At 38.4% G+C, this 25,850-nt stretch overlaps 1 protein-coding gene across 2 annotated transcripts in view; it reads left to right on the top strand.

Annotated features, from left to right (window-relative positions):
• The window catches only part of XKR4 (XK related 4), a 443,574-nt gene extending 418,683 nt beyond the window's left edge, over positions 1–24,891 (top strand). Inside the window, exons 3-4 of one of the 2 annotated variants that reach the window (XM_077876925.1) lie at positions 6,727–8,851; positions 17,044–24,891. In XM_077876925.1, the coding sequence (XP_077733051.1) occupies positions 6,727–7,673 (947 nt within the window). In that variant the 3' untranslated portion in view covers positions 7,674–8,851; positions 17,044–24,891. Of the gene's footprint in view, positions 1–6,726; positions 10,195–17,043 lie in introns of both variants that reach the window. The other variant, XM_077876924.1, reaches the window with a different exon arrangement.
• Positions 24,892–25,850: the final 959 nt, after the last annotated feature.

Genomic DNA, 25,850 nt, shown 5'->3' with positions numbered 1-25,850 from the left:
CTTTCCTTAGGATTGCATTTAGATCCAACTTGAGGAATATTACAGGAAAGCAAGTTACTTGTAATAAAAAAAACAGAGGTTAGCAGTAATGAATTCTTTCAATGGAGTTCCTTGAAAGCAAATCTGGATTTGGAGCAAAGCCATGGGATTCAGAGCAAAGGCAGGAGAAGAGCAAGTAGAGCAGGCCATTGACATTGAAAAAGACTAATTTCCTTTCTTATTTTGAATTTATTTGAGTTTTAGGAACAGTGAGAAGGTTACATTTGGGCAACACCAAACATTAGTTCATTAATACAACTACTGTTTAAAAAATAATTCAACTTCATGTCATGTTTCCCCCAGGAAATGGGGGGAAAGAGTGAAGAAGAGCAGAGCAGAAGCAAAGCAGGACAGAAGGAAAGACTGTCATAGAGAGGAGAAGAAAGAGAAGGAAGAAAAGGACACACACAAAAAAAACAAAACATGTAAACACTAGTTGGGGAAAGGACACCCAAAGGAAGCAAGGAGAAAAAAGGGAAGAAAGTCAAAACTTTGTTATTCACTTGAACAACACAATATTGATTTCTATCAGTTCTCTTTGAAATGCTAATTAGATAACTAGCTAGTATCAGATTCAAAACCCTCATTCTGAATAAAAAATCTTTATTCAAAATGGAAAAGTACCTTAGTCTTCCTCTGAGGAACTAGTCTCTGAATTACTAAGCAACCTCTGCAACAATTCAAATGCACAGATCTCAGAATCCAGAAGTAATCCCGACCTCATCTAGAGGTTTTTAAAGAAAAATTCTTGGATTATATTTCCAAAGGTGCTACATCTTTTACCAAATCTTATCCAAATATATAGAGATATTCAGTTCAAAATTATAGGATAAACTGCCACACTGACTTTATGATCATTGAATTGTCTTATTCCAAGTCAGATCAATTCTTTGGGCTGCAGTGAGAAAACAAAATTACCTGGGGTCAGCTGGACTCAATTCGGGGTTTACTGGAAGGAAGAACTTCTCCTCTACCCTCTTAGTTATATGTATGAGGGCCTGCAAATTAAATCAACAAACAGATTAGCAAGACAAAATACAGACTCAATTACATATGTAATCATGTGTGCGAGTATGTAAATTATGTATGTAATCATGTGTGCACACACAAGCATTCCCAAGGAAATCTGACTCTAGGAGGTCATTAGATTTTGGAATTTATCTAAATAGGGGATGAGAGATGGCAGATGGACACTTCTGGGAAAACAAATGATTTCTAAAAAGTGGGGGAGAAAAGGCATTTATGGAAAAACAAGTGACTTGTGGAGAAATAAAGCACTATAAAAAAGTGGAGGGGAGATATAATAGTTTTATGATAGTCTATTTGGGTGTGGTGCTGACTTTTCCTCTCCAAGAAGGTTCAAGTTACTCCTGGGGAGGGCATTTATGATAATTGAGTTCTTTTAAGGCACTCTGCTTTAAGGCAGATAAAAGATTCCAGGAACTCAAATGCCTTCAACTGGAAATAATTTTTACAGTGGTTTATTCTGGACCCCTCCAGATGCAATGCACCCAAATGGCACATATTGCGAATCCTTGGATTTGGATGGTTTTGCAATCTCGTATTTCTTAGTCAGTCAAGTGGCATTCGAAATCATCTTCTTAGAACTGTGGCAGCCTACCCAGAAATTCATGTTCTCTCTCTTTCTGAGAAGGGTATTACACTAACATCAGGGGGCATAGAGGAAGAAGATTTGTCTTATTTCCATGAGAACGCAAACACTGTCATCTACAGCCAGATTGCTTCCAGGTATCCCATTGATCCTGTGTACATGGAACACAAAGACTGTAGGCCTGCAGGTTCTTGGGGAAATAATCAGACACACGCCTCTAGGGCCAGAAAAGTCTGGTGCAGAGATAGGTGTGCTGAGTGCTGAGGTAGACTAGAGGAGTGGAGATGCTGGAGTGCAGGGAATCTCTCAGGGAGAGGCTGCTAAGGGAGGAGGCCCAGGTGCAGCATCCCAACCAGTGCCAGTAACTCAAGGATGAGCAGATAAAAATGGAGAAGCAAGAGATAAAGAATAGAAGGAAAAATGGGAAACAGACAAATCTGAAATAAAGAGGAAGAGATTCAGTAAAGTGAAAGGCTATTCTTGGGGTAAAAGGAAGCTTATCACATGTTTGCAATCTTGTGGAGGAAGAGCTGGGATACAGAGGGTTTAACTGAAAAGTCTCTTTTCCAGGAAGCAGAGGGTAGCTTTGCAGTAGAAGGGCAATTTTCATCAGAAATAAGAGAGGGGAAAGAAAGAGGGAAGATAAATCACATAAGCTCTCCAAGGGAGACTTGGTTTCTTTTCTATAAAATGAGATCATTGCACTAGATAAGATCTGAGGTCCTATCATCTCTTGCAACCTTTTAATAAATAAGAGAATCCCATTGAGTCTTCTGTAGCTGTTTTGTGTGTTTGATTTTAGAGTGAAGTTTTGTAAGCTATTCATTCTTTTGCACCAAAATTCTGATGGACACATTATATATTCCTGGAACTACTGAGGAAATCCTTGTATTTCAATATCTTAATGGTGTGGGAGGTGCTGGAAATATTGTTCAGTGTCACTTACATAATATTCCAGCTTGGGATGTGTAACCTGAATCTAACCATGAGGAAACAGACAAATCCAAAACAAGGAACACTCTTTTTTTTTTTTTTTTGTACTGTACTCTTCAAAAAAATGCCAATGTCAAAAAGAAAGAAAGTCAGTGGAAATATTTCTGATTAAAAAAACTATATTGATAAGACAACCAAATGCAATATCTGATTCCAGACTCAATTCTGTACCACAGGGGAAAATCCTAAATAGACATTGTTAAAGTCAATTGATGAAATTGGAATATTGATAGTGGATACAGTGGATTAGAAAAAAAGTATTGTATCAGTGTTAAATTGACCAAAGTTGATAAATTTATTGTGGTTATCTAAAAGAATATCTCTAGTCATAAGAAAGAGACATTGATATATTTTTGGGTAAAGAACCATTGTCTTAGTCCTTTTTAAAAAAAAAGATTTTATTTATTTATTCATGAGAGACACAGAGAGAGCCAGAGACATAGACAGAGGGAGAAGCAGGCTCTCTGTGGGGAGCCAGATGCAGGACTCAATCCCAGGACCCTGGGATCACACACTGAGCCACTCAGGCATCCCTGTCTTAGTCTTTTTGAGTTGCTATAACAAAATACTACAAGCTGGATAGTTTATAAACAGCAGAAATATATTGGTCACAGTTCTGGAGGCTAGAAGTCCAAGATCAGGGTGCCAGCATAGTCTGGTGAGAGCTCTCTTCTGAGCTGAAGACTTTTCATAGTATTCTTGGGTGGCAGAAGGGGCTTAGGAAGCTCTCTGGGCCTCTTTTAGAAGGCACTGATCCCATTCATAATTTAAACATCTCCCAGAGGCTCCTCCTACTAATACCAGCCTCTTTAAGGGTTAGGGTTTCAACATATGAATGGAGGGGGACATGAACAATCAGACCCTAGCAGCCAAGATGTATGCAATTTACTCTCAAATGGTTCAGAGAAAAAAGGCTAGAGAGGGGGCGGGGTGGGCAGGTGGAGGCTAGTGATAAAGTAAAAGAGGCCAAATGACAGTCTGGGCAAAGAGAATATAAGTATTCAATATTCAATAGACAACTTTTTTACTTCTGCAATTCTCCTGTTAAGTTTGAAATAATTTTCAAATAAAGAGTGAAAATATACATTGTTAGCTAAAACAGTACTTAGGGTTCTATCTGCCAGCATCAAAAGTTCCAGAGAATTCTACTTTAATGATAATGCAGTGCCTTACTAAGGGAATTTATCTTGAAACAACTGAGCTGACATTATTTGTGTAAAAGCAAAAAATTAAGGATTTCATGGTAATGTGAATTTGTAATAAGGAATAAGTCTAAGATTGCCCTGTATTTTCTGTTTGGGGATACATTCATCTTATAAAAATTAATTGCTAAACAGAAAGGAAAAAAATCAAACGAACCAAGGAAATTCCAATTGTTGCTATAGCAGAGAATTCATAAAGGGGGGTCATCCATGGACATGAAATTTGCCTTGGCTATAGGCAAAAAATTTACTTTGTAAATTGTAAGATACATAGAAAGCAAAGCTGATAGAAAATCTTCCCTTTTCTATTGCCAGAATATTTTCTTACCAAGTTCCTGAAGTGTCCTGGAGCAGGCTCAATTACTTTTTTAGGACATGCAATAAAAGGGGTGAAGAGGGATGCCTGGGTGGCACAGCGGTTGAGCACTTGCCTTTACTTCAGGGCGTGATCCTAGGGTCGGGGATCGAGTCCCACATCAGGCTCCCTGCGAGGAGCCTGCTTCTCCTTCTGCCTATGTCTCTGCCTCTTTCTCTATGTCTTTCATGAATGAATAGGTAGAAAATCTTTAAAAATAAATAAAAATAAAAGGGGTGAAGATTACAGGGGAAGATGGACTAGGCTAATTTTCCAATTCTTTTACATGCAAGAGCAGATGATTTAAGGATGCTGTGTATGCAACCTTTTGTTATGCTTTACCATTAGTCACTGCTTTGAAAAACAGCCTTTAATAACGCCTGCCTGTGAAAAACCGTACCCTCGTGGTTCCGACTCTCCGGAGTCAGCTAGCGCTTGGTCTAGTTGACCAGCAATGCAGCCATCTTCCTGCAGGTGGCGCTGCGCGTGAACGCCGTCCTCAGGGCGCCAGGGTGTGAACAGGAGGTGGGGCTTTCGGCTGGTGCCGCCCTGCAGGGATGCACCGTACTCAGAGAGGAGGACACAGTCTACTCCAAAACCATCTGTGCCGCAGCAAACAGTAGAGATAAGGAACGAGGTCATGAGTAGCTTCTGTGTCACTCAAAGGTGTTGGGATTAAAACAGCACAACCTTTTGTTCTTATGTCCTAAACTGAAAATAAGGGTGTCATTCTCGAAGTCATTATTCCATGACCCTTTATTTCCCATTGTCTCACCTTCTTCTTCTCCTTACTTTTCTTCCCACCGTGTCCTTTCATCTCCCAAATTTGCTTTGCAATTGAGGTAGATGGTTCCCACCCCATAGAAATTATACTTTCATTAAAAGAGAGAGAGAGAAAGAAAGAAACAGAACAAACGAACAACAAAAAATATATTTTAAAAACACAAGAAAAAGAAAAGAAATTACATTATCAAAAATTCTTTTGTGTGCTGGTCTCCAACTGACCTAAAATATTGCCATAACTGCTCGAGAGATATGGTAGCAGAAGATTTCTGTGCTGGCCAGAAAAAAACCCCTGAAGATCCAGAGTAAGATGTGGGCTTTCTGCTAGCTTGATTGGGAGTGGATATGAGAAGTAGCCATTGGAAGGTATTTCTCACCAATATTGTCTTTTGAAGTTCACCTTACTCAAGGGGAATGTGTTAGAAATGATCGTTGAGGTTGACTGTGTTTTCCATTAATTAGTGTGCATCTTTCCTACAGGAGTCATTTTTTTCCAATTCATTTTTCAAAGATCATAGACAACAGCCGTTCTCTATCAAAATATAAAAACAAAATACAGTTCTATCCCCAGTTCTTGGCAATCCTTCTATTTCTTGTCCAAAGACTATAAGGTGGCCTGGTTATGATAAGTTAATGGATCTGTGGAGAAATGCCAGCTGGACTGTAAAACTCAAAACCTATTCTTAGTCTTGGTAAATCTTGTTATGGTGTGTTGCACAGTGTGCAAACTGACTAACCCTTCAGTGGCAAAGTGAATTCCCCAAAAGAGCTCCTCTCCTAAAGGAAGCCAGTATGTTTTCAGGTGAGCCCTATCCATGTCTGGACCATACAAGCAATGCTTCAGACACAGCAGATGACGGCAAAGCGGAGGGAAATGATAAAACTTATTTTAAAAACTTGTAAACAAACTTTTAAAGAACATACTAAACAAATGCAGTTCGTAAAATAAGAGAAATGGTTGAGAGGTGATTTCTGTACAATCTTTCCTCTATGAAAGAATAAGTGGTGAGTGCCAGTGAGCAAACATGTCTTCTTCTAAGAGAATGGCAGTAAGGAACAGACAAAAGCTATAGGAAGAATTATGTTCAGATTATAGTAGGACAAACTGCATACCAGGTAAGACAAGAAACATTACCAAGGAGGTTTTATGGCCTTCTTATTTGTAAGAAAGAATAAACTTTCCTTTGTGAATGAAGTGCATTTATTCTTGTTTAGAAGCAGAAAGTAAATCAGCTAGCCCCTCAGGTTTCCAGTGATTATTTATCCCTTTCATCCGCAGAATCTCAAAGCTGCCAGGAACCTTGGAGATTATCCACTTTATAAATGAGGACACCAGTTGAAATGATTGTCCAAAGTCATGCAGAGTTGACACAGCAAGCCAATCTGTCAACCTCCAGTCCATAGCTGTTTTCCAACTACACAAAATCACCTCCTTACTTTACCTACTTCCACCATATACACAGAAAGCTCACCCCACCCCACCCCATTTCCAGATCCCACACCCCACGTGTGTTTTGAATAGCATTCCTGTCATAGGTCATGACTTCTCCATATGGTTGGGCCCACAGAGGGCAGACACTAGGAGCCCCATCTGATTAAGCTCAGCTAAATACTCAAAGAAGTGAAGAGCTTTGCTGAGGTCACAGGTACTTGTCCCAAGCCCCCAGCTCCATATGACTTATTTTCTGGGGACAGCACTGCATGTCACTTTTGACAAAATGTCTTCCTTTTTGCCTTTGTAGGATTCACAGCGGCAGCCTCCCTCGTGTCTTTGGCTTGGGCCTTGGCCTCTTACCAGAAGGCTCTCCGGGACTCTCGAGATGACAAGAAGCCCATCAGCTACATGGCTGTTGTCATCCAGTTCTGCTGGCATTTCTTCACCATTGCTGCCAGAGTCATCACCTTCGCCCTCTTTGCCTCGGTTTTCCAGCTGTACTTTGGGATCTTCATTGTCCTCCACTGGTGCATCATGACCTTCTGGATTGTCCACTGTGAGACAGAATTCTGTATCACCAAATGGGAAGAGATTGTGTTCGACATGGTGGTGGGGATCATCTACATCTTCAGCTGGTTCAACGTCAAGGAAGGCAGGACACGCTGCAGGCTCTTCATTTACTATTTTGTGATCCTGCTGGAAAATACAGCCTTGAGTGCCCTCTGGTACCTCTACAAGGCTCCCCCATTTGCAGATGCGTTTGCCATCCCAGCACTGTGTGTGGTGTTCAGCAGCTTTTTAACTGGCGTCGTTTTTATGCTGATGTATTATGCCTTCTTTCACCCCAATGGACCCAGATTCGGGCAGTCACCCAGTTGTGCTTGTGAGGACCCAGTCGCTGCCTTCACTCTGCCTCCAGAAGTGGCCACCAGCACGCTCCGGTCCATCTCCAACAACCGCAGTGTCGCCAGCGACCGCGACCAGAAATTTGTAGAGCGGGATGGGTGTGTACCTGTCTTTCAGGTGAGGCCCACGGCTCCGTCCACCCCGTCATCTCGCCTGCCACGGATTGAAGAATCCGTCATTAAAATTGACCTGTTCAGGAATAGGTACCCAGCGTGGGAGAGACACGTTTTGGACAGAAGCCTTCGAAAGGCCATTTTAGCCTTTGAATGTTCCCCGTCTCCTCCGAGGCTGCAGTACAAAGATGATGCCCTGATCCAGGAGCGGTTGGAGTATGAAACCACGTTATAAGATGCAAGGCCTTGGAGGAGCCACAACCTCCAGGTGAAGGGGTGGCAGCAGGGCCGTGGCAATAATGAAACTTTGTCCTAGAGCAGGGCAACGAGCTGTAATGCGCTTCGTCTGACCCTGCATCAGCTGACTGCCTGCTGCTGGTCTCCTTCCAAAACAGCCACTGAAGGGAAGGGAAACGGGCCAGCTCAGCAGGACTCCTTGTTGCTACCAACCCCTCCTGCCCACTTTCAGCGTGTCCACCAGAGGGTACTATGATCACGGAAAATGTTGCCTCCAATCAATAGGGTGTTTTGATGAAGTTAATTGACCTTTGCATAAAAATATATTCAGTCACACACACACACACACACACACACACACACACACACACACACGGCACCAGTCCTCTGTCAAAATAGCTTAGGTGATTTTTCTTGATGCAAAGCTCTGATTCTGAATATAAAATCAGAGAGAAAATATATCCCTCAAGACTCCAGAAAAAAAAAAATAGTACTACTTAGGAAAGAATTTCATAGACCATTCTCATCTGGAAACCACTACCACACGTGAAAATCCTACCCAATGGACAACAAACTCAACTGTTGTTTACATGTGTATGCGAATCGGTAGAATGGTTCACTTTCAACACATTTCAGGATCTGTCTCTTATTTTAAGTTTTCAGTTGAGAACATCCTCTCCGACAGAAATCCTATGCAGCACATGTATGGCTTTTGACAAGACCAGGGAGCTCTCAATGATTTCGTGATGTAAACTAAATGATCATCATGATTCAGTCTTCAGTCGCAAAAATGTAGTAAGTACATGAAGAGGAAGCAGGGAAACAAGGCAAAAGGAGTGTCTGATTTCCTGGCCTGTGCAGCTCATGCGGGCTCATAGGTGCAGAGCAACAGGAGAGGAATATGCTGAACTGGATGTTTCGAGACGTGGGGAAGCATGGCTCTGTGTGAATACAGGCAAGCGCGAGTCCAGAGCACGCTGCGCCACACCTTCCTAGTGCCAAACATGTCCAACCACAGGACTGATGTGGAAGTCCCAAACACCTGAGAACGAGTGGCATGAGCCCCCCAAAGTGGACGTGAGAGTGCACCATCAAGTTCCCCACTGTGTACAGACTCCCCTCTCCCCAACCCAAGGTCAAAGTGATGTGTCTTTTAGAGGCTTTGGACACTTTTTAGTAAGTATGAGCAGACAGTGCAGTGAATATGCTATGAGACAACCCTTCCCAACTGATGGAGGGCTTATCACTAGATCCAGCTAAGATTTGTATTTGAATCATTTGTAAAGTCGCACTCTGAACAAACTTCTGGGTTTTTAATACCTCCGTACGGCAAGTAAACGTCCCTTGCTTTCTGTTCCCAGTGTCCTCAGTCATGGTGCTTTTCGTTGCATTAAAAGTGCCGGTCAAACTTTGATAGTATTTTTTTATAGTTGGTGCAGAGTGGAATAACTCATGGATTATTTCAATATTTTTGTAATAAAAAATATAGGGTATACATATAGGCATCATCACTTTTTTTATAGACCTGGAATCGTTTAAAACACTTTAAGCATCAGAATTACTTGGGATGTCAGGAACTGGTCCACAAATCCCATCAGCCTGCCTCAGCAGTTTGAGAACACTTGTCTCTTGCAAGATCACCCTACTTTGCAATGTCGGTGCCCCCAGGAACCTGGCCAGGGGTGCTATCAGGATATCAGGTGACAAGAGAATCAGCTTAACTAGAAAGGGCTTGTCAAGACTGGCCAATGTTTCCCAGGATGTGAGAGCTGTAAATGATTATCTTCATCCATCCATGATCACAAACCTGACCACAGTGGAAGATGTCTTAAACTTCCTTCCCTGGTTTTATATTAACCCAACTTATATATTAAATATTAGTCAAGTCACTAAAAAAAAGAGAAAGAGAGACAGAGAGACAGAAGAGGGAAAAGTCCGTTTAGCTTAATTATTCTGTGATTTGGACTGTACAATCCACTTAAAATAGTCAAGTTCTATAGCCACCATCTATAGTGGGTGTGTCACACAGAGACTGCTGTCCCAGTGACATCCACAGGAAATGGCAGAGGGTTCAATCTATGACTTCCTTTGATACAAAGCCCCAGAGCAACATTTTAAAAATAGATGATTTTTTATTGGTAGAGATACTTTCCTAGCACTCCATGGTTTGATCCTCCAAGCAAGATTTCCACTAAAAAATAATAATCTTTTGTTTGGATGTGAAAAGATTACCTAGTCGTCAGTAAAGGCCCAGGAAGACGCTCTTCTTATCAGCAATTGGTGAAAACATTGCACCCCCATTATAGATGGAAAAAATGATTATATTGGCAAAAATTCTTCACTTTCGTGCAGGACCATGAGTTATTAGCTTCATTATTTCCAAGAAAACTTTTAATTGATGATCTTTGGAAATTGAATGGCTCAATTGAACTATACCTTTGATTTCATGAGTAAATGCCAGATTACAGTTAGAGTGTCAATCAACACAAACTCAGCAGGCCCCAACACTCCTCAATCATGTAAGTCCTGAGTTATTTCTCAATTTGATACCCCATTTAACATGTTAAGAGTCAAAATGAGTACTGTGTGAATAAACAATAATGTACTGTGCTTTGTCTTGGAGGTAAGAATACAGTTAGGAGGGTGTAAAAAGTTTGTATTTCTCAGCAATTGCCCAAATGCCATAAATACTCCATTATCCAACATACTTGAAGATGATGATGTTTTAGTTAGTCAAAAATTCTTGCTAAGGAAAGGATATCTTCACCATAAATTCCAAACTCTCTCAAGATTGATTATAGGAACCAAAAAATTCTGCTTCTGAGGAAAAGCGTGACCTAATCTTGTTTCCATGATTCAGAAAAAGCACTGTGCTGCCCTCAGATGGTGTGATGAGAACTGTTATTATTCATTTCTAGATATATAGAAAACACAGAGTTTAAAGTATTAGGATTTAAAGAGACATTGTCAATGTGCAAAGGAACAACGTTTGATTTTTGTATCTGTATTTTAATTCTTCCTAAGATTTCATTTTCAATCTGCCATGAAACCCTCCACAGACAGTAACCAGAGAGCCCAGAGAGCCCAAAAAGAACATGCTACAGTTAGCACACAGATTGGAAATGCTGGATTCTTTCTCTGTAGGATCCAACTTCCTGTGTTCTCCTTGGATTCTCTGAGGGAAGGGGAGTCCTGCTCTTAGCACTCCCTTTTTGCCCAAGACCATAAATTTTCTAAAAGAAAATGTTATACATCTTTTTCACTTTCAAATTAGCATTTGAAAATGAAGCTGTATTTAAGATTAAAGAATATATACATATGTGATATATATATATACACACACGTGTATATATACGTGTGTATATATACGTGTGTGTGTATATATATATATGTGTATACACACACACACACATATATATATATATACACATATATATATATATCTTAACCATACTGAGGTTTTTAAGTATTTGTGTGGGAGAAAAAAAAATTTCCAAGTAAGTCAAAGTTTGGTCTCCCATGATGACTATGTCTTTTAAATCCTCTTAGCCATTCACATTGTCCTACTTAACTATGTGCTGTCTAGTTCAGTAACACTGACTTTGCCGACACTCCATTACTATTCATTTTTGATAATGCCATGAGTCCAACAAGTGAAATAAATTTTCTTACTGACTTGGCAAGAACATGCAATTCGAGTATTAGTACAATATAAAATATGAAGATACCAGAAGATAAAAGTATAATGAAGTATTTATGCTTAATTCCTAAATGCCCAATTTATTTTACTCTATGAATAAATTAAGTGATAGCACTGACCAATTAAAAGTGAATGGGAATAATTGAAATCTCAATGACTGTTTCTTAAAATACCGTAACATGCATATATGTTATGTATGTATATATGTATGGTTTACATATATATCTACACACACAACAAAAGAACAGAGATGAAAAAGATGAGGTATATACTGCCCTTTCATGCATATTAACTGGTGTGTTACCAACACGTGAATTTTTAGTTAAAAATCTTTTACCTCCTCTTTTTCAGCCCAAACTTACAATCCCTGTCTATACGATATAAGACATCAACATACTGGTAATGTTAAGGGAAATACCTAGATGCAGTTTATCACTTTTAGCTTAAATAAGCTATTTCACTCCTATAAGATTTCATCTTCTAAGAAGCTGAATAGAATAGGTTTGAATCATTTCAAGGTTTCTTTCTCCCAACTGATTGAATTGAGCAAAGAAAAACTCTTGTGTCCTTACCAGACTGTGTAAGGTTACACATTTGCCTTTAAACATACCAAATGCCATCGAGTGGAAGAAGTTCTCCCACAATGTTTAGATAAGAATCCACTATTTTTTCTAATGAACCATTTTCTAGACTAAATATATGCTCTCCTGCATTCTCATACATCTTTGCCATTAGCCATCACTGTTTCTATATAAAACTTGGATGAGATGCCTGCATTTTTATGTTTCTAAGGAGAATTCCTTAAAGCCTTTTTAAAAATAGCTCAGACTGTCTTTCAGAAATATAGCTTAGAGGATGGTTGAAGTGCATGGTGAAAACAGCAGATCTGAGGTGCTTGTTTCTATAAATTCAGTGATGGATGCAGATCAACTCATGTTCATTTATCTTCAACAGTCCAGTGTCACTTCTGAAAACAATCAAAATGATTGCTTCTGCCAGCTTGTGACTCATAACACCCTTCTTCCCCCTCTGAAGCCTGGGCATTTCAACATGGCTGAAGAAGGGTGATTTTCGTCTACTGCCTACCCACTGAAGCACCCAACTTCCATTTCCAAGTCTCTGGCCCTGACCTGACCTGTATCAGGCTGTGAAGTGATCTCAGCAGTCGGGTTGCATCTCCTCTGCTCACTTAGGAAAGCTGTACTGTCCACTGCAGGGCTTTGTCTCTGGACCTATGTCTGGTCCAGTTGTAATCCTAGAAATGGGCACACAGAAAGACTCAATCTGTGCCTGCGATCAACAGTCTCAACAGTAGGATTACTCATTCAACAGTAAAACTCCCCAGAATGTGGGTGGAATTGTATAAAAACACAATGAGCCATTTAATTTTGTTAATTGTAGCAATTAGGCTAGCTCGAACACAGCCTGTGCTCACAGCAGAAAGCCAAGTGGAAGAAATGGCAAACAGCCATTTGCCCACAGAAATGAGGGGTTCAGAAACTCTCCTTTGAGTGTGTAAGGCATCATGTTGTTTGAGCATCCATCTGAAGCTCTTTCTCTAGATTCCATAAGAAAAAAAATCACATTCTTGTTATATTGTATGCAATGATCTAATCCAAAACGTAAAACTCTGTCAGTCTTTTGTGGTATATGTTCTGCTCAATAGGGATGGTTTAATGTCCCTGAAATGCCTAATCATTTTGCTAAAATATCTTACTCACATAAATAATATACTGACATAATATGTCAGAAACACTGACAAACTCAAATTTATGCTTTGGTTATTTTTTTTTAACTTTTATTTATTTATGATAGTCATACAGAGAGAGAGAGAGACAGAGACAGAGGCAGAGGGAGAAGCAGGCTCCATGCACCGGGAGCCCGACGTGGGATTCGATCCCGGGTCTCCAGGATCGCGCCCTGGGCCAAAGGCAGGCGCTAAACCGCTGCGCCACCCAGGGATCCCTGGTTATTTTTTTACCCTTAGATTTTCTTGCAGTTCAGTTCCTCATATTGATAGTAACTTACCATGACTGGAACTTATTGTGTGCCAAGTGCTGTGCTATAGAGCTTTACCTATGTGACCTCATTTAATCCTTACAACCATCCATGAGTTAAGTAAGACCATTTACAGATGACAAAACATGATCTCAGAGACACTAAACAAATTGCCAAAGATCCCACAACTAGGAAACAGTGGACCTGAGAATTGAACACAACTTGTAACAACTTTGCACAACTGCAAATTTTTCTAGAAGACCAAGGAACATTTTCCCACCGACATCTATTTCTGATCTGGCAAGCTTTCAGGAGAAACAAAATCATGGTCTGACAATGAAATCTTCCAAAGCAAGTTTTATTTAAGGTCAAAGATGTCTTCCAAAATGAAAAGTTAAAAATAAAAGTCAATAGTGAGAAATGGAAATTGCTATCACCTGTGACTGAATTTTACTTCCACTCCCTAATCCATGGTAGGTAGATACGTGCTATTTTTCCATTCTGGACAATTGTCCTCCTCCATGACCCTACTCTAAAGTAAGCGATAAATATAAAGTAACCTGATGGCTCTTCTTTTGTATTCTATACATGTGCTATACTGTCATCCAGTTAGGCACACTGAAACATAAACTCCAGTGCTTACTCTGAAACTCTGACAGAGAGAGACAGAGACAGAGAAAGAGAGAGAGGAAGGAGGGGGAGGGAGAGAGGGAAGAAAGATAGGCAAACATTTGAAGTGACATTATCCTACCCCACTGCCATGATTTTTCTCTAAATTATATATCTTGCAGTTCACACAATTTAATATGTAAGAGGATTATTATACCATTAGCTTGACCCATCATATAAATTGAGGAATTTTACCTTATATTGAAAGGTTAGGTGTAAAGAATAAAGCAAACATTTACCAACTATTTGTTGATTGATATTTCCTTTCTCTCCTCACTTTCGATGTAACATGTCTGAGTTCTATAGGATAACAGTAAAACTCATTCAATGGCATTGTATAGTAAGCTGTGTGATGTCCTTTGAATTGATGCTAAACAAATAGCCAGTAATAAACCCTAAATTTTTTCAACCTTGGTCTTTATTTTAGAAAAATATGCAGTGATCAATCTGACTTTAAAGTATGAAAAATACAAGCAATCTTCTGTCTTCCTACTTTGAGAAAATTTAAGCAGATCTTTATGATGATATGTTAAATTAGAAGTCACTAATTTTTATTGAAAGTAGCACCTAGGCAGCCTGGGTGGCTCAGCGGTTTAGCGCTGCCTTCAGCCCAGGGTGTGATCCTGGAGACCAGGGATCGAGTCTAACATCAGGCAACCTGCAAGGAGACTGCTTCTCCCTCTGCCTCCCTCTGTGCCTCTCTCTCTGTGTGTCTCATGAATAAATAAATAAAACCTTAAAAAAAAAAGAGAGAAAGAAAGAAAGCACCTAAAGAGAGATCTAAGTGTTACTACAGCACATTCCTTTTATAGATGAGACAACCAAGATCCAAAGAGATCAGGTCATTTTTGTAATCAGGATTCCTTCAGTCATCTGTTCAATAAGCACGATCCACAGGACTAGCCAGGAAACACACAGCCAAGCGCAGGAGTCTCACAATCCAGCAGTTTACACTTTGGTTATTAGCAGCAAAATGGAGTCTTCTGACTTTAACTCTTTTTTGCACTCTTACACAACTCCTATTTTTAATATCTACACTTAATACTATACTAGAGCAACAAGGAAACATAACTTTCCCAATATTGTATTATGTAAGCCTCATAATAAACAACTGTCACACAATGACAAACATAAGGTAATGATGTAAATATAAAGATAAATCAACAATGGCTGACAGTCTATAAAGAAAAAAGTAATTTTATAATTTGTTTCTATGCCTCTTCAATACTAGGCATTTTTAAGTCAAGGTCACAAGGCAACAAAAAGAAATTGAAATACTTTTTTGGCACATAGCACTTGACTCTAAACAATCATATCTGAATAACCTTTGGAGATATTCCTGAGAACTCTTTTTAAGAAGAGGCATGAAATTAGGATGCCTCTAAAATGTCTGAAGACTTTTCCAATAAGCTGCTTCTCTGATCTTCAGGAAATGACCTTTATTAGCACATATGGTACGTCTCCAGCATAGTGTTTAGGAATAACAAATTTCCAGACCTAAACCTCAGATATTGCAAACTGAGACATTGACCTAAAGCCATACTTTCTGTGTCCAGAAGAGCAACACTGTGCTGCATTACATTCAGGAGTCAGGACAGCCAGACTCACCTCATGTGGATACTGCATGCTGGCAAAGTACCCAAATCGAGTTTCTCCCCACAATATGGCCAAGTGGTTGGCTTCCCTCAGCTGTAAGGGGTATATTGCTAAAGGTAACTATTAATTTGCATAACAAATTTTCTCTAAGTGAAATAACTCTGGTCAGGGAATGCATAGATTCTCTAAGGAATAAAAGGAAAGAGAAAAAACAGATTAATTTTTAAAAGCACAGAATAATTCAACGAATCTCTTGGTGAGTTAAATATCAATAAAACAGTTGACTAATAATGGTGGGAAGTATGAGGTATGGTCTCTAGGTTCAAGCCACTTTAGGTTGTTGATCACTGTGATTACTGCTGTTTTAGCCATCATGCAGGCCAAGAAGAGTATAGTTACTGATATGATGTTTGCAGAGCAAAGATCATGATGATAAAACAGACCAACATCAAAACTAATTAATCAACTTGATAAGCAAATATTACCAGCTCAGTACCAACACAAAATGTTCTCTTGTGTTGTTATTAAAGCCTGTCACCTAACTCTGTTATTAGAATTTCAGAAAATGTAAGGTTTCATGTTTTTATTATACTTCCATGTATCAAATTAAGCTAGTGCCCCTCTCCTCTCTCTATTGCTTGATTTGCATTAAAATGGAACTAATCAAATTCTTATTTCATTTAAGTGCTACAAATATTAACAAATGGAGATGTTGCATTTGAGTTCATTTAATTTAATAGTTCTAGTGGCATTCTGGTATGGAGTTGTACCAAATCAAGACTCTTAATTATTTCAAATTAATTCATTTATCAGTAAGTTCTACAACACCCCTAAGTGAGTTGAAAATACAGCTCAGGTTTCTATCATTGTACGAAATTCCTATTTTGGTTACAAACCAGTAGAACGTGTCTTAATCAACATCAGCATTTCAATCCATTGTGATTCTGGCACTTGGGCATGTCGGGTACTGCTAGTACTGCTACGTAAAACTTAGCAATTAACCTTCGACCCGGACTCTCCATGGGCCCCACTGTGAGTTCTTATTCTATTCGAATTGCAAGCAATAGTACATCATCCTGTAACCAAAGGAGATCTGTTGGCTAGTCAAAGAATTGTCATTTTTATATCCTTCTTTCAAAGAACTAAAACATTCAACTTTCCTTATTAACCTTTCTAATGTATTGTACATAGAAAAGGAAATGGATCCCTGAAATACGTTCCAAAAGCCTGGGGTGAAACATTTCCCTAGGTCTGAATCAGAGGCTTGACGCCCCATGAAGAGGAATAAATGTCTCATGTGCCACAGGAAAGGGAAGGGGGACGAGCCCAATCATTCAAAATGTGAGCCTCGACTGTCACAAAGATGTGTAGTGTTGATGGTATCGATTCCCTTCTTTTTTTACAGAAACATCTTGGAACTTGTCAAGCTTTACGGAAGGTGATTTGCGTTAATTAATGCAACAGACCCTTTAATCTTGCAAATTCTTGACTTGTAATATTGTAGCCAAGCTACCGCAAGGGAAAATTAATCAGTTAGTGGGAAGGAACAGTCGTGCCATGCCGAGCCATGCCATGCCCGGGCCTGAAGAGAAAGACCTCTGTGAAGTAGAGCACTAATGAATTCATGCTACCTGCTTCCTCATCATTCATGCTATGAATATTCATCCGCTTCATTTGTTTTTGCCAGAAAGAGCTGCTTTAAAAACAAAAAGAAAAATGTCGATGGATTCCTGGGGCTCGCATAGCTCAAAGAATAGGTATTGGGTCATGGAGACTCCTGTTAATGGATACAAATCTACTTGTGTTTGGAAATGAAAAGAAAAAATGTCATTGTCATCTCTTTAATGATTGATCTGTCTGAGTACAGTGGCTGCCCTCACTTCGTTTCTTGAGAATACTGTTGTCAGCGTTGTAATAACCAATCTATGAAACTTGAATCTGTAATTCCATTTCAGAGGTAAAATCTGCATGGATGTAACTATTCAATAATTTGATTCCTGCCTTCCTGGGTGGTGGAACCTGGTGGTTTCAAACTGAGGCACATGAGCATGTGGAATTGACCTTCCTGTTGTTTCTGAGAGCCTACAAAACCTCGGTTACAAGCTATAAGGTCATCAAGAGAGATTCTTACTGCCTAAATGTTCACTTATAAGTAAACAGGTAGTTTCAGAATTTAAACAATCATGGTTCTTTCCCACTTGTTTCTGTTTTCCAAGAAAGGTTTGAGCTCCAAGATAAGGATGAATATACTTCAGATTATAATTTCAGGGCTTGCAAAGGAGTCAGACATCCAGTATGTTCTGATAAAGTTCCTGTCTAACCTTTTGGTAGAACAATTTTAGGAGTGAACCCTAGAAGAATGATGAAAGTCATCAGGTTTTTCCAATGAGCAACCTAACAGAAAAATCTTGTAAAAAGAAGCAAAGATCCTTTTTCTTGTGTTTCAAAGATGTTTCTCCTTGCTAAGTAGACCATCTTAGTGATTTGAGAGCTACTGAATGTAATCCCAGTTACAGGTGCCAGTATTGTGCTGCCTACCCTACTCTGTCAAAGTCATTTTTCAGAACCAGCGCTTGGCACAAGCACTGAAATCTAATGGCAAAAACTGGCCTACCACCATGTGACTTCTTTTCAATTACAAGGCAATGAAAACTGATAAGTTGAAGAAAACTGTAATTTCCTGAACTTCAAAGCCAAAATGGGCACAAAGAGATTCTGTAACATACAGTGAGTTGATTGACTGTGGGGACCCAGGAGCAATAAACAATCCACTTAGGCAAGGCTCATGAGTGAGAGCAGCTATAAGCTGTGTTGGCACAGAAGGTGATTGAAGAGGACACCTCCCAGTAGCTCATCAGGAATACTTGCCTTTTTAGAGAGCAGAGGATCAGAGTAGCCCCTGCCATTCCATCACTCCGAGGATAGTTACACCCATATGTGAAGGGCCAAGGCAGAGGCCAGAGAAGATGTCAGGGGCTTCATGTCTGAGACTAACTCTGTCTATAACAGCTCTCCTTGATCATTGGCCCCTATGCTGCTAGCTAGTTCTGCATGCCAAGAGCTTCTGATGAATTATAAGATGAGGTGTTTAAAGGTGTTGTAAGTACTCCTGCTTGTAGAACATGAACCATTGAATTATCCCTCATTCTAACAGGAACGAGATTCAGGGTTACTATGGCCTTACTCATCATCCCATTGTAAATATATCATGACATCATGAGAGCCTCTGTGTTCAAATTCACTAAACCAGGTTTACACGTCCTAGGTCTATGTATCTATCCCCAAATTGGAAAAATAATTCCTTGAGGATTATCTTCAGAATAATGGAAGTGAAAAAATGTGGACAGTTAAGTGATTTTCACCATACACAAGACTACTAGAGTACTGATAGCCCTACAGCTCTGATTTTTTTTTCTTCTCATGACTAAGTTTCTTTCCACTTAGGGGCCTTCAACATCTGAATTTTCCAGATGATTGTTGAACCATCTTAACTAAACCGAAGTACACACTATGGCATTGTTAAACTATAAAGTCTGTCCACATGAATGCAAATATCCCAAAGCAAAGTGAAGAAGTAGGTCACTCAAGCAGTAAATTAGGTCTTTGTGATGTCAAACAGTTGGATACTTGGGAAAATCCAGATGTTTGAATGATATGGTTTCTCATCTGGTTGTCTGGTGTTGTCTAGATAGACAGAAAATGCTCAGGTGTTATAGGTAATGAAATTTAACTTTCTTGTGAAGTAATCTATTGCTAGTGATATTCTGCTGCTAAAAATCTCTTTGTTGTGCAAAGAGGAATAAATAATGCAGAGCAAATGCTATTTGATTTTTATTTACTTTTGGCAAACACATGAGTGGAAGAGGCTTGGGAGATTGTCCTAGGGGTATTCAGATGTGATTGTAGCACAGACCTCCTTCAGAAGGAAGGTTCTGGAGGCCTGCCACTGGGCTCCTTCCTGCCAAGGAAACATTTTATTCAGCTCCTTCCCAATCCTTTATAATTCTATCATTGCCCCTCTGCTCTTCACATACTCTTCATTGTTCACAAGTCTATTTGACTGAATTGTTCAAGAGAAATACAAATTGGTTAACTTTTTATTCTTCAAATAGGAAGTTTTCATTTTAAGGATTACATCTTCTAAGCAGAAAAATAAACTACTCAATGCAGTTATTTTATGGTGCATGTTATGGTGTTAACAGAAGTAAAAGGTGTTTTTCCCAAATTAAACAGAATGCATAACTTTTTTTTTGTTTGTTTGGTTTGCTGATGTCATTTTGATTGCCAAGGACTAACTGGTTATACATATTAGAATATTAGTGTTTCCTTTGTAGTCATGGAAAAGAGAAAAAGGAAAAAATGTCATCAAAGGAAAGTTCATTTTCCAGAAGGAAGTTTGAGATAGTCATATGACTCTTGTATCTGTGATTACTTGTGAACAATTTCTTCCTTGTTTCATCTGATTTGGCCCTGGATTGGTGAGTGTGTGCATTTCCTCAAATTTGTGCTTACCTTATTTACTGTTCTGAAGTTGGACAGAAAAACAGGCAAGCTATTCAGACCGATTTTCTTTCCCATGAGCTTATGATGCAGAACTTGTTCTGAGGCATCAACTGTAAGCAAGGCACACAGAGCACTGGAAGGTATTCAGCTCTGCCAAGGTCATGAGAGGATTTCCAGAGAAAATCGAAATGTTTTGTACATTGTTAGGTAGTGTTGTGATTGTGTCGAATTCTACATTTCAGTGCCAACTTAGAAGGACTTCATGGGGTAATCAGTCCCCACACTTGTCGGCTCCCTCCTCCCATCAGACGCAGAAATCACATCACCCCAAAATCAAATGGGTGCTCTCCCTTGCTTAGCAAGGGCTTCCAGCCACCAAGTGTCAATTGCCCTATGCTAACTGTGTTTTGTAAATGCTCCTTTGGATGGCAGACCTTTGGATGCATCTTTGGATGGTTTGCTAGTCCCACACCTGTGAAAGCCTTCCAGCCTACAGAGCTGCTCCTTCCTGTCACAGATGACATACCAACCCGATATGGCTTTGCTTTCCTTTTTCCTTGAGATTTTTACCTCACTAACTCCTTTTCCAAATCTTTGTACCTTCATGTTATCAATAGGATATTTAGTTCAATGTTTCAGTCAACTGGCAACAAAGAGGCAACAATCAATTGGCAACTGCAAAAACATTAGGCACTTTTTTTTGTTATCTTTTGTTATGTAATAATTGAGAGGAAGTTATGGTTTAGTAGAAAACTAAAAAAATCCCTGTGTTGATTATAATGGCTATTTTAAATACTTAAATATATTCTATTAAACCATATCCTTTTACACTATGAAATCTATTCTTTTCTGGAGACAAGAACATGCAGGGGCCGTGTCCAGCAGTGGAAACACAGGGGCGTGGAATCTGAGCCCCTTGAGTCCTCATTCGTTGTTGGTCACTTAAGCCTCAGAAATTCATCCTCTGCCTCTTTTTTCCCCATATGTAAAAGAGAGATAATCTTTATCTACCTACCTCAGAGTGGTGTTGTGAGGAGGAATTAAGTTCTTAAAGTGCTTGACACTTGATAACTAACATTAGCATAAAGGAGGCCTGTGTGCAGCCTTAGGATAGGCTGCAGTGGGGGAGATGAAGGCAGCCTAGCAACATGACAGCAATAAGTCACGAAGTAGAGTATGATCACTTAACAGAAGTGAAACTTTTTCTTCAAAGGTCTAATAGAACTTTTTTTTTAAATTATCAGCTTTTAAATGAGAAAAATTAACTCTTTTCATACAAACATTTAAAAGTTTCATATACACTAACGATTTTCCTCTTAGCCAAACTGAATTTTACTAAATATTTATTAAACATATCCAGAAGACTGGGCTCCTTCTGATGCCTAAAGAGTTTGCATGCCTGATCCCAAACTCCATTTTCCAGAATGCCCACATGATGTTGGAGTTCAGAACTAATGATTGCCAAGTGGTGTTCTGGAACCCACTACCAGGAGGTAACAATTTGAATAGATAGATTAGATTTTGTGTTATTTACAGTGAGTTTCTTTTTCATCCCTAAGATGACACATCTCTCCAGATTATAAATAAATTTTAAATTTTTCAGAGACGTGTTTACACAAGGGTTTCTATATAGTGATATACATGTATACTTACACGTGCATAAATCTTAGTATACAACTATAGGACAAAGGAGATGGTAGGAAAACAACTATAGGGAACATCCTGTACAACTTCCCCCCAAAGTAAATGCTTTTTCTTAAATATTTAGTCCTAAATAACATGATTTGAGATTATAAATATTTATCATTTTTGAGTCATGGAGACAATATTGTAAAGTAGGAATTCACCCATGGAATTATACCAACAATTCAGATACTGTTTTAAAGATGTGACTTCACGGGGAAAAGTTATGTACATAAATGCTGTCATTGTGCCCTTAGTTTATAATTATATTCCTTTGCAAAAAAAAAAAAGTGCATGCTCTTAAAAATATGAAATAAGTTTTCAGAAAGTTTATCTTGATAAGTGGGTTTAAAATCATGTTGTGCCTGGAGGTAATATAGTGTATACCTTCAACATAATCTCTTCTGGATTCCAAAATCTAGTTGCTGGTGGTATAGCTTAAAATTTCAGATTGGTGAAACATTTCTGATGCATGGTATTAAACCTTTTGAAGCATGAATTTAACCTAGGCAATTATCTGATCCATTAAAAAAAAGTTTATGTTGCCATGCCAGACTTAAGATAAATATCATTTTTTAGACTCAAAATATGAGAATTGTGAGTCGAAATAATTTGAATTTCTGACTTTTTCCCCCAGTGCCAAAAGTTTTTCAAACCAAAAGTGTAACAGAATGTCCTTGTTTCTGAAGGGAAATATCCATGTCTTTCTTTTATTTTTGTGCAAGAGACCTGAATTTAACTGTACTAGATTCAGGTGCATGCAAATAAGAAAATGTATGGCAGCCTTTTAGGGGGGTTGGCCAGGATGAGAGGGGGCTGTGCAGAGAACTCATCATTGAAAGGCTGTATGACAAAGGTACAAAACAGAATCTAAAAGTAGTAGGGCTGTACAACTCCTTGTAATGATAGAAATGAAATTCCTCACCAAAGAGATGAAAAAACAGGTGTAGACAACATGTTATTAGACAGAAGCTACATTAATTACTGCAAAAAAGGAAATTTGAACCCCTTATATTTTACCCTTAAGGCTTTCCAGCCCACATGAAACTTTCCAGAGTGTTCCCTGAAAACAGTAGACTTTTTTAGAAAACTAATTTTTAGCAGAGATATATGTGACTATACTGCCATGGACCAGTCATTATATAATTATTGTGTATGCAATGCTTCATAGATGTAGTTGTCAACTTTTACGATTACTTCCAGTTAATTCTGTTCCATAAACATGTGGAAGAAAACACATGGAAAACTCTTTTTTGCTCCAAAGGAATGCCTGCTAACTTATTTATAGTCTCTCTTATTCCTGGCATATTAATATCACCAAACTCCTTTCATATCTAGATGGTACGAGATCACTAAAAAAATGAGGTTTTCAGCAAACTGCTTATTAAGGTCTCACCTAAAGCTTCTCTTTAGTGAAGGTGGCAGAAGGAGAGGGAACATGGGTGAGAACCTTGCCTCTATTAAATTGTCTCTGCTTTTCTTCTCAGTTATCAGACAGCTCAGTAGCCTGGAGAGCAAAATGATGTAAGACATGCAAATTAGGTTTTTCCCATTCTCAGAGCAAGGAGGGCAACCAATGAGCCAGAGGTTACCACACCTTTGAAACCAAATAGTACATTGAATTTAGGGCTAAGACAAAAAAAAAAAAGTAAAGTATGAACAACATCATCCATCCTGTTGGTTCTTTTCATAGTTTTTACTGAATTATTTTTACAGTGTAGATCAGAAGTTTCTAGTAATGATAAGAAATACCATTTTATTTATAGCTTCAATACAGAAATGGTGAAAACATGAGTTACAAAATTACAGACTTTGTCTGTACTGACACCTTACCTAGCAAATTGGAAACAAATACTAGTTAATATTCTGGTTTCATTAAAAACATCTAGTTTTTAAAAAGGAGCATTTTGCTCAGCATCAAACCATTACACAATATAAACCTGCTTCCAAATGGCAAGGATTTTTGCTACTGACATTTGTTCTTCATTCTGCAGTTATTTTAAGTAAATAATTTTCACATCTAACTACCTCAGCTACTGTTATTTTATTTAGAGAAACATGAAATCATGCACTTTGTAACCAACAAGTTTTTCATTTAAAAATTCAAAAGGATACTTGGTGCAAAGCAATTTTCAAAAATTTGTATATGATATAAGAAACCCAACCTCAGGAGGTTGTTCTTAATTTTGTTTATTGGTTTCTAAGTTCGATTGGGGTAAAATCTCCTTTCCACTTAACACCAAGAGAAGCTGCTCTATATTTGCTTAATTTGCCTTAAATATTTTGTGCTCCTTTCCCTGTTCAATTTTTTTTGTTTGTTTGTTTTAAATCTATCTCTGAAAAGAAAATATAACAGGTGGCAGATGAACATCAAACAAGAGAATGGACCAATCACTTCTCAGTTCCCTGTTGTCAACTCTGCATGACATTCTGATTGTGCAAAATTGCCATTCCTGTGCTTCTCTCTCCCATGATCATTCCAGAAATAAGGTCTGAGAGATCCCATGTGTGTGTTTAGGGAACAGTGTAGACTTTTCCCCCAGTACAAGCACAGTGCCTGGACCCGAATGATAACCTTGGCAGTTCTTGTGCTTTTACTTTGTAAACATTGTACAAATGTATTTGGAATTTTATTTGAAATGAAGAATTAAACTAGTTATTAATTTTTTTTCCTTCCTGTAAATATATATATTCAAACTCCATGTATCCAAACATTCCTTTAGCGTTCGGATTGTAAGAGTGTCTTTATTGGCTGGACGCCGCCATCTCAGGCCGCGGTCCCATGTGCTCTAGTTGAAAGCACAGTGTGTGAAGTATTTGATGTACTATAATACCATAGTTATTTTGGTCTGTTAAGTAAGTTGCAAATTGTGATGAAATGAAGTGGAAAGTAGTGCTTCATAATGAACAAATTTCCTTGGTTACATGATTTTTTCTTGTAAAACTTTAAAAAAAAGAAAACTTGAAATTTTATATATTTGGATTTTGTAGATTTTTTTTTTTATTTTATTGCAACACAAGGTACCAAAATCATTAAATAAAGTACACTGTGGTCATTTTAACAGAAGTCTGAGTTCCTGATTATTTATAAATCTATGAAGAGAGCAGTCATTGTGGGTCTAAGATGGGTAGACGGGGGGAGTAGGCCATCTTCTTAGGCATAATCTCAAGACAAAATGATTTAAACCTGAAAATAAAGAAAGCTGAGTTCTGCCAAATCTGAGATTTAAAATAAAATTATATAAATTTCTAGGATATGTTTCATTTGTTTATTTCTGAAAAGTGCTAAAGAATGTTTCTCTAGAACCAGTATTAAAACAAAGAGATGTTTCATATCACAGAAGGTTAACAATCTAAATAATTTGTCTAAACATTAAGAAAAGGAAGAACTGTCAATGAACAAAAGTACTTTTTAAAAAGATGATGTGTCTAAATGCCTAATTTTCCTACAAAATTAGGGTTTATGCTTAATATAATTATTTTTCTCAAAATATTCTAATTTTTTTGTTTTAAAGAAACTTTCTATTATCTATACAGTTTGGTAAGAGATATATTGGCTTATAAAAGCTTTCTTTTAGGGGTACGTGCATGGCTTACTCAGCATCTGAACAAGCAGGTCATGAACTCGGGGCTGTGAGATCAAGCCCCATATGGGGCTCTGCACTCAGCGAGGAGTTTGCTTGGGATTCTCTTCTTCTCCCTTTCCCTCTACCCCTCTCCTGCTTGCTCTCTCTCAAGTAAATAAATAAATCTTTAAAAAAGAAATAAAACGGAACTATAGCTAAGCTCTGACTATATGTGTAGAAACTACTATCAATATCAAATAGAAACAGATAAAACTATTAGAAAGACCAATGAAAAAAATTTCAAGAATTCACTTGTTTCTTTTCAGGGTGACTATTTGACATGCATAGTATTGGGGTTATAAATATGAATAAAACACATTTTCTTCTTAAAGAATACAGTCTATTAAAGAAATGCATCCAGATACATGAATTATATTCTTTGGTAGTAAAAGTCAAGGTC

Source organism: Canis aureus, chromosome 28 (assembly GCF_053574225.1).
Source record: "Canis aureus isolate CA01 chromosome 28, VMU_Caureus_v.1.0, whole genome shotgun sequence".
Classification (NCBI taxonomy): Eukaryota; Metazoa; Chordata; class Mammalia; order Carnivora; family Canidae; genus Canis; species Canis aureus.
Note: the sequence above shows the minus strand (reverse complement) of the source record. Positions and strands in the feature narration are given on the sequence as shown.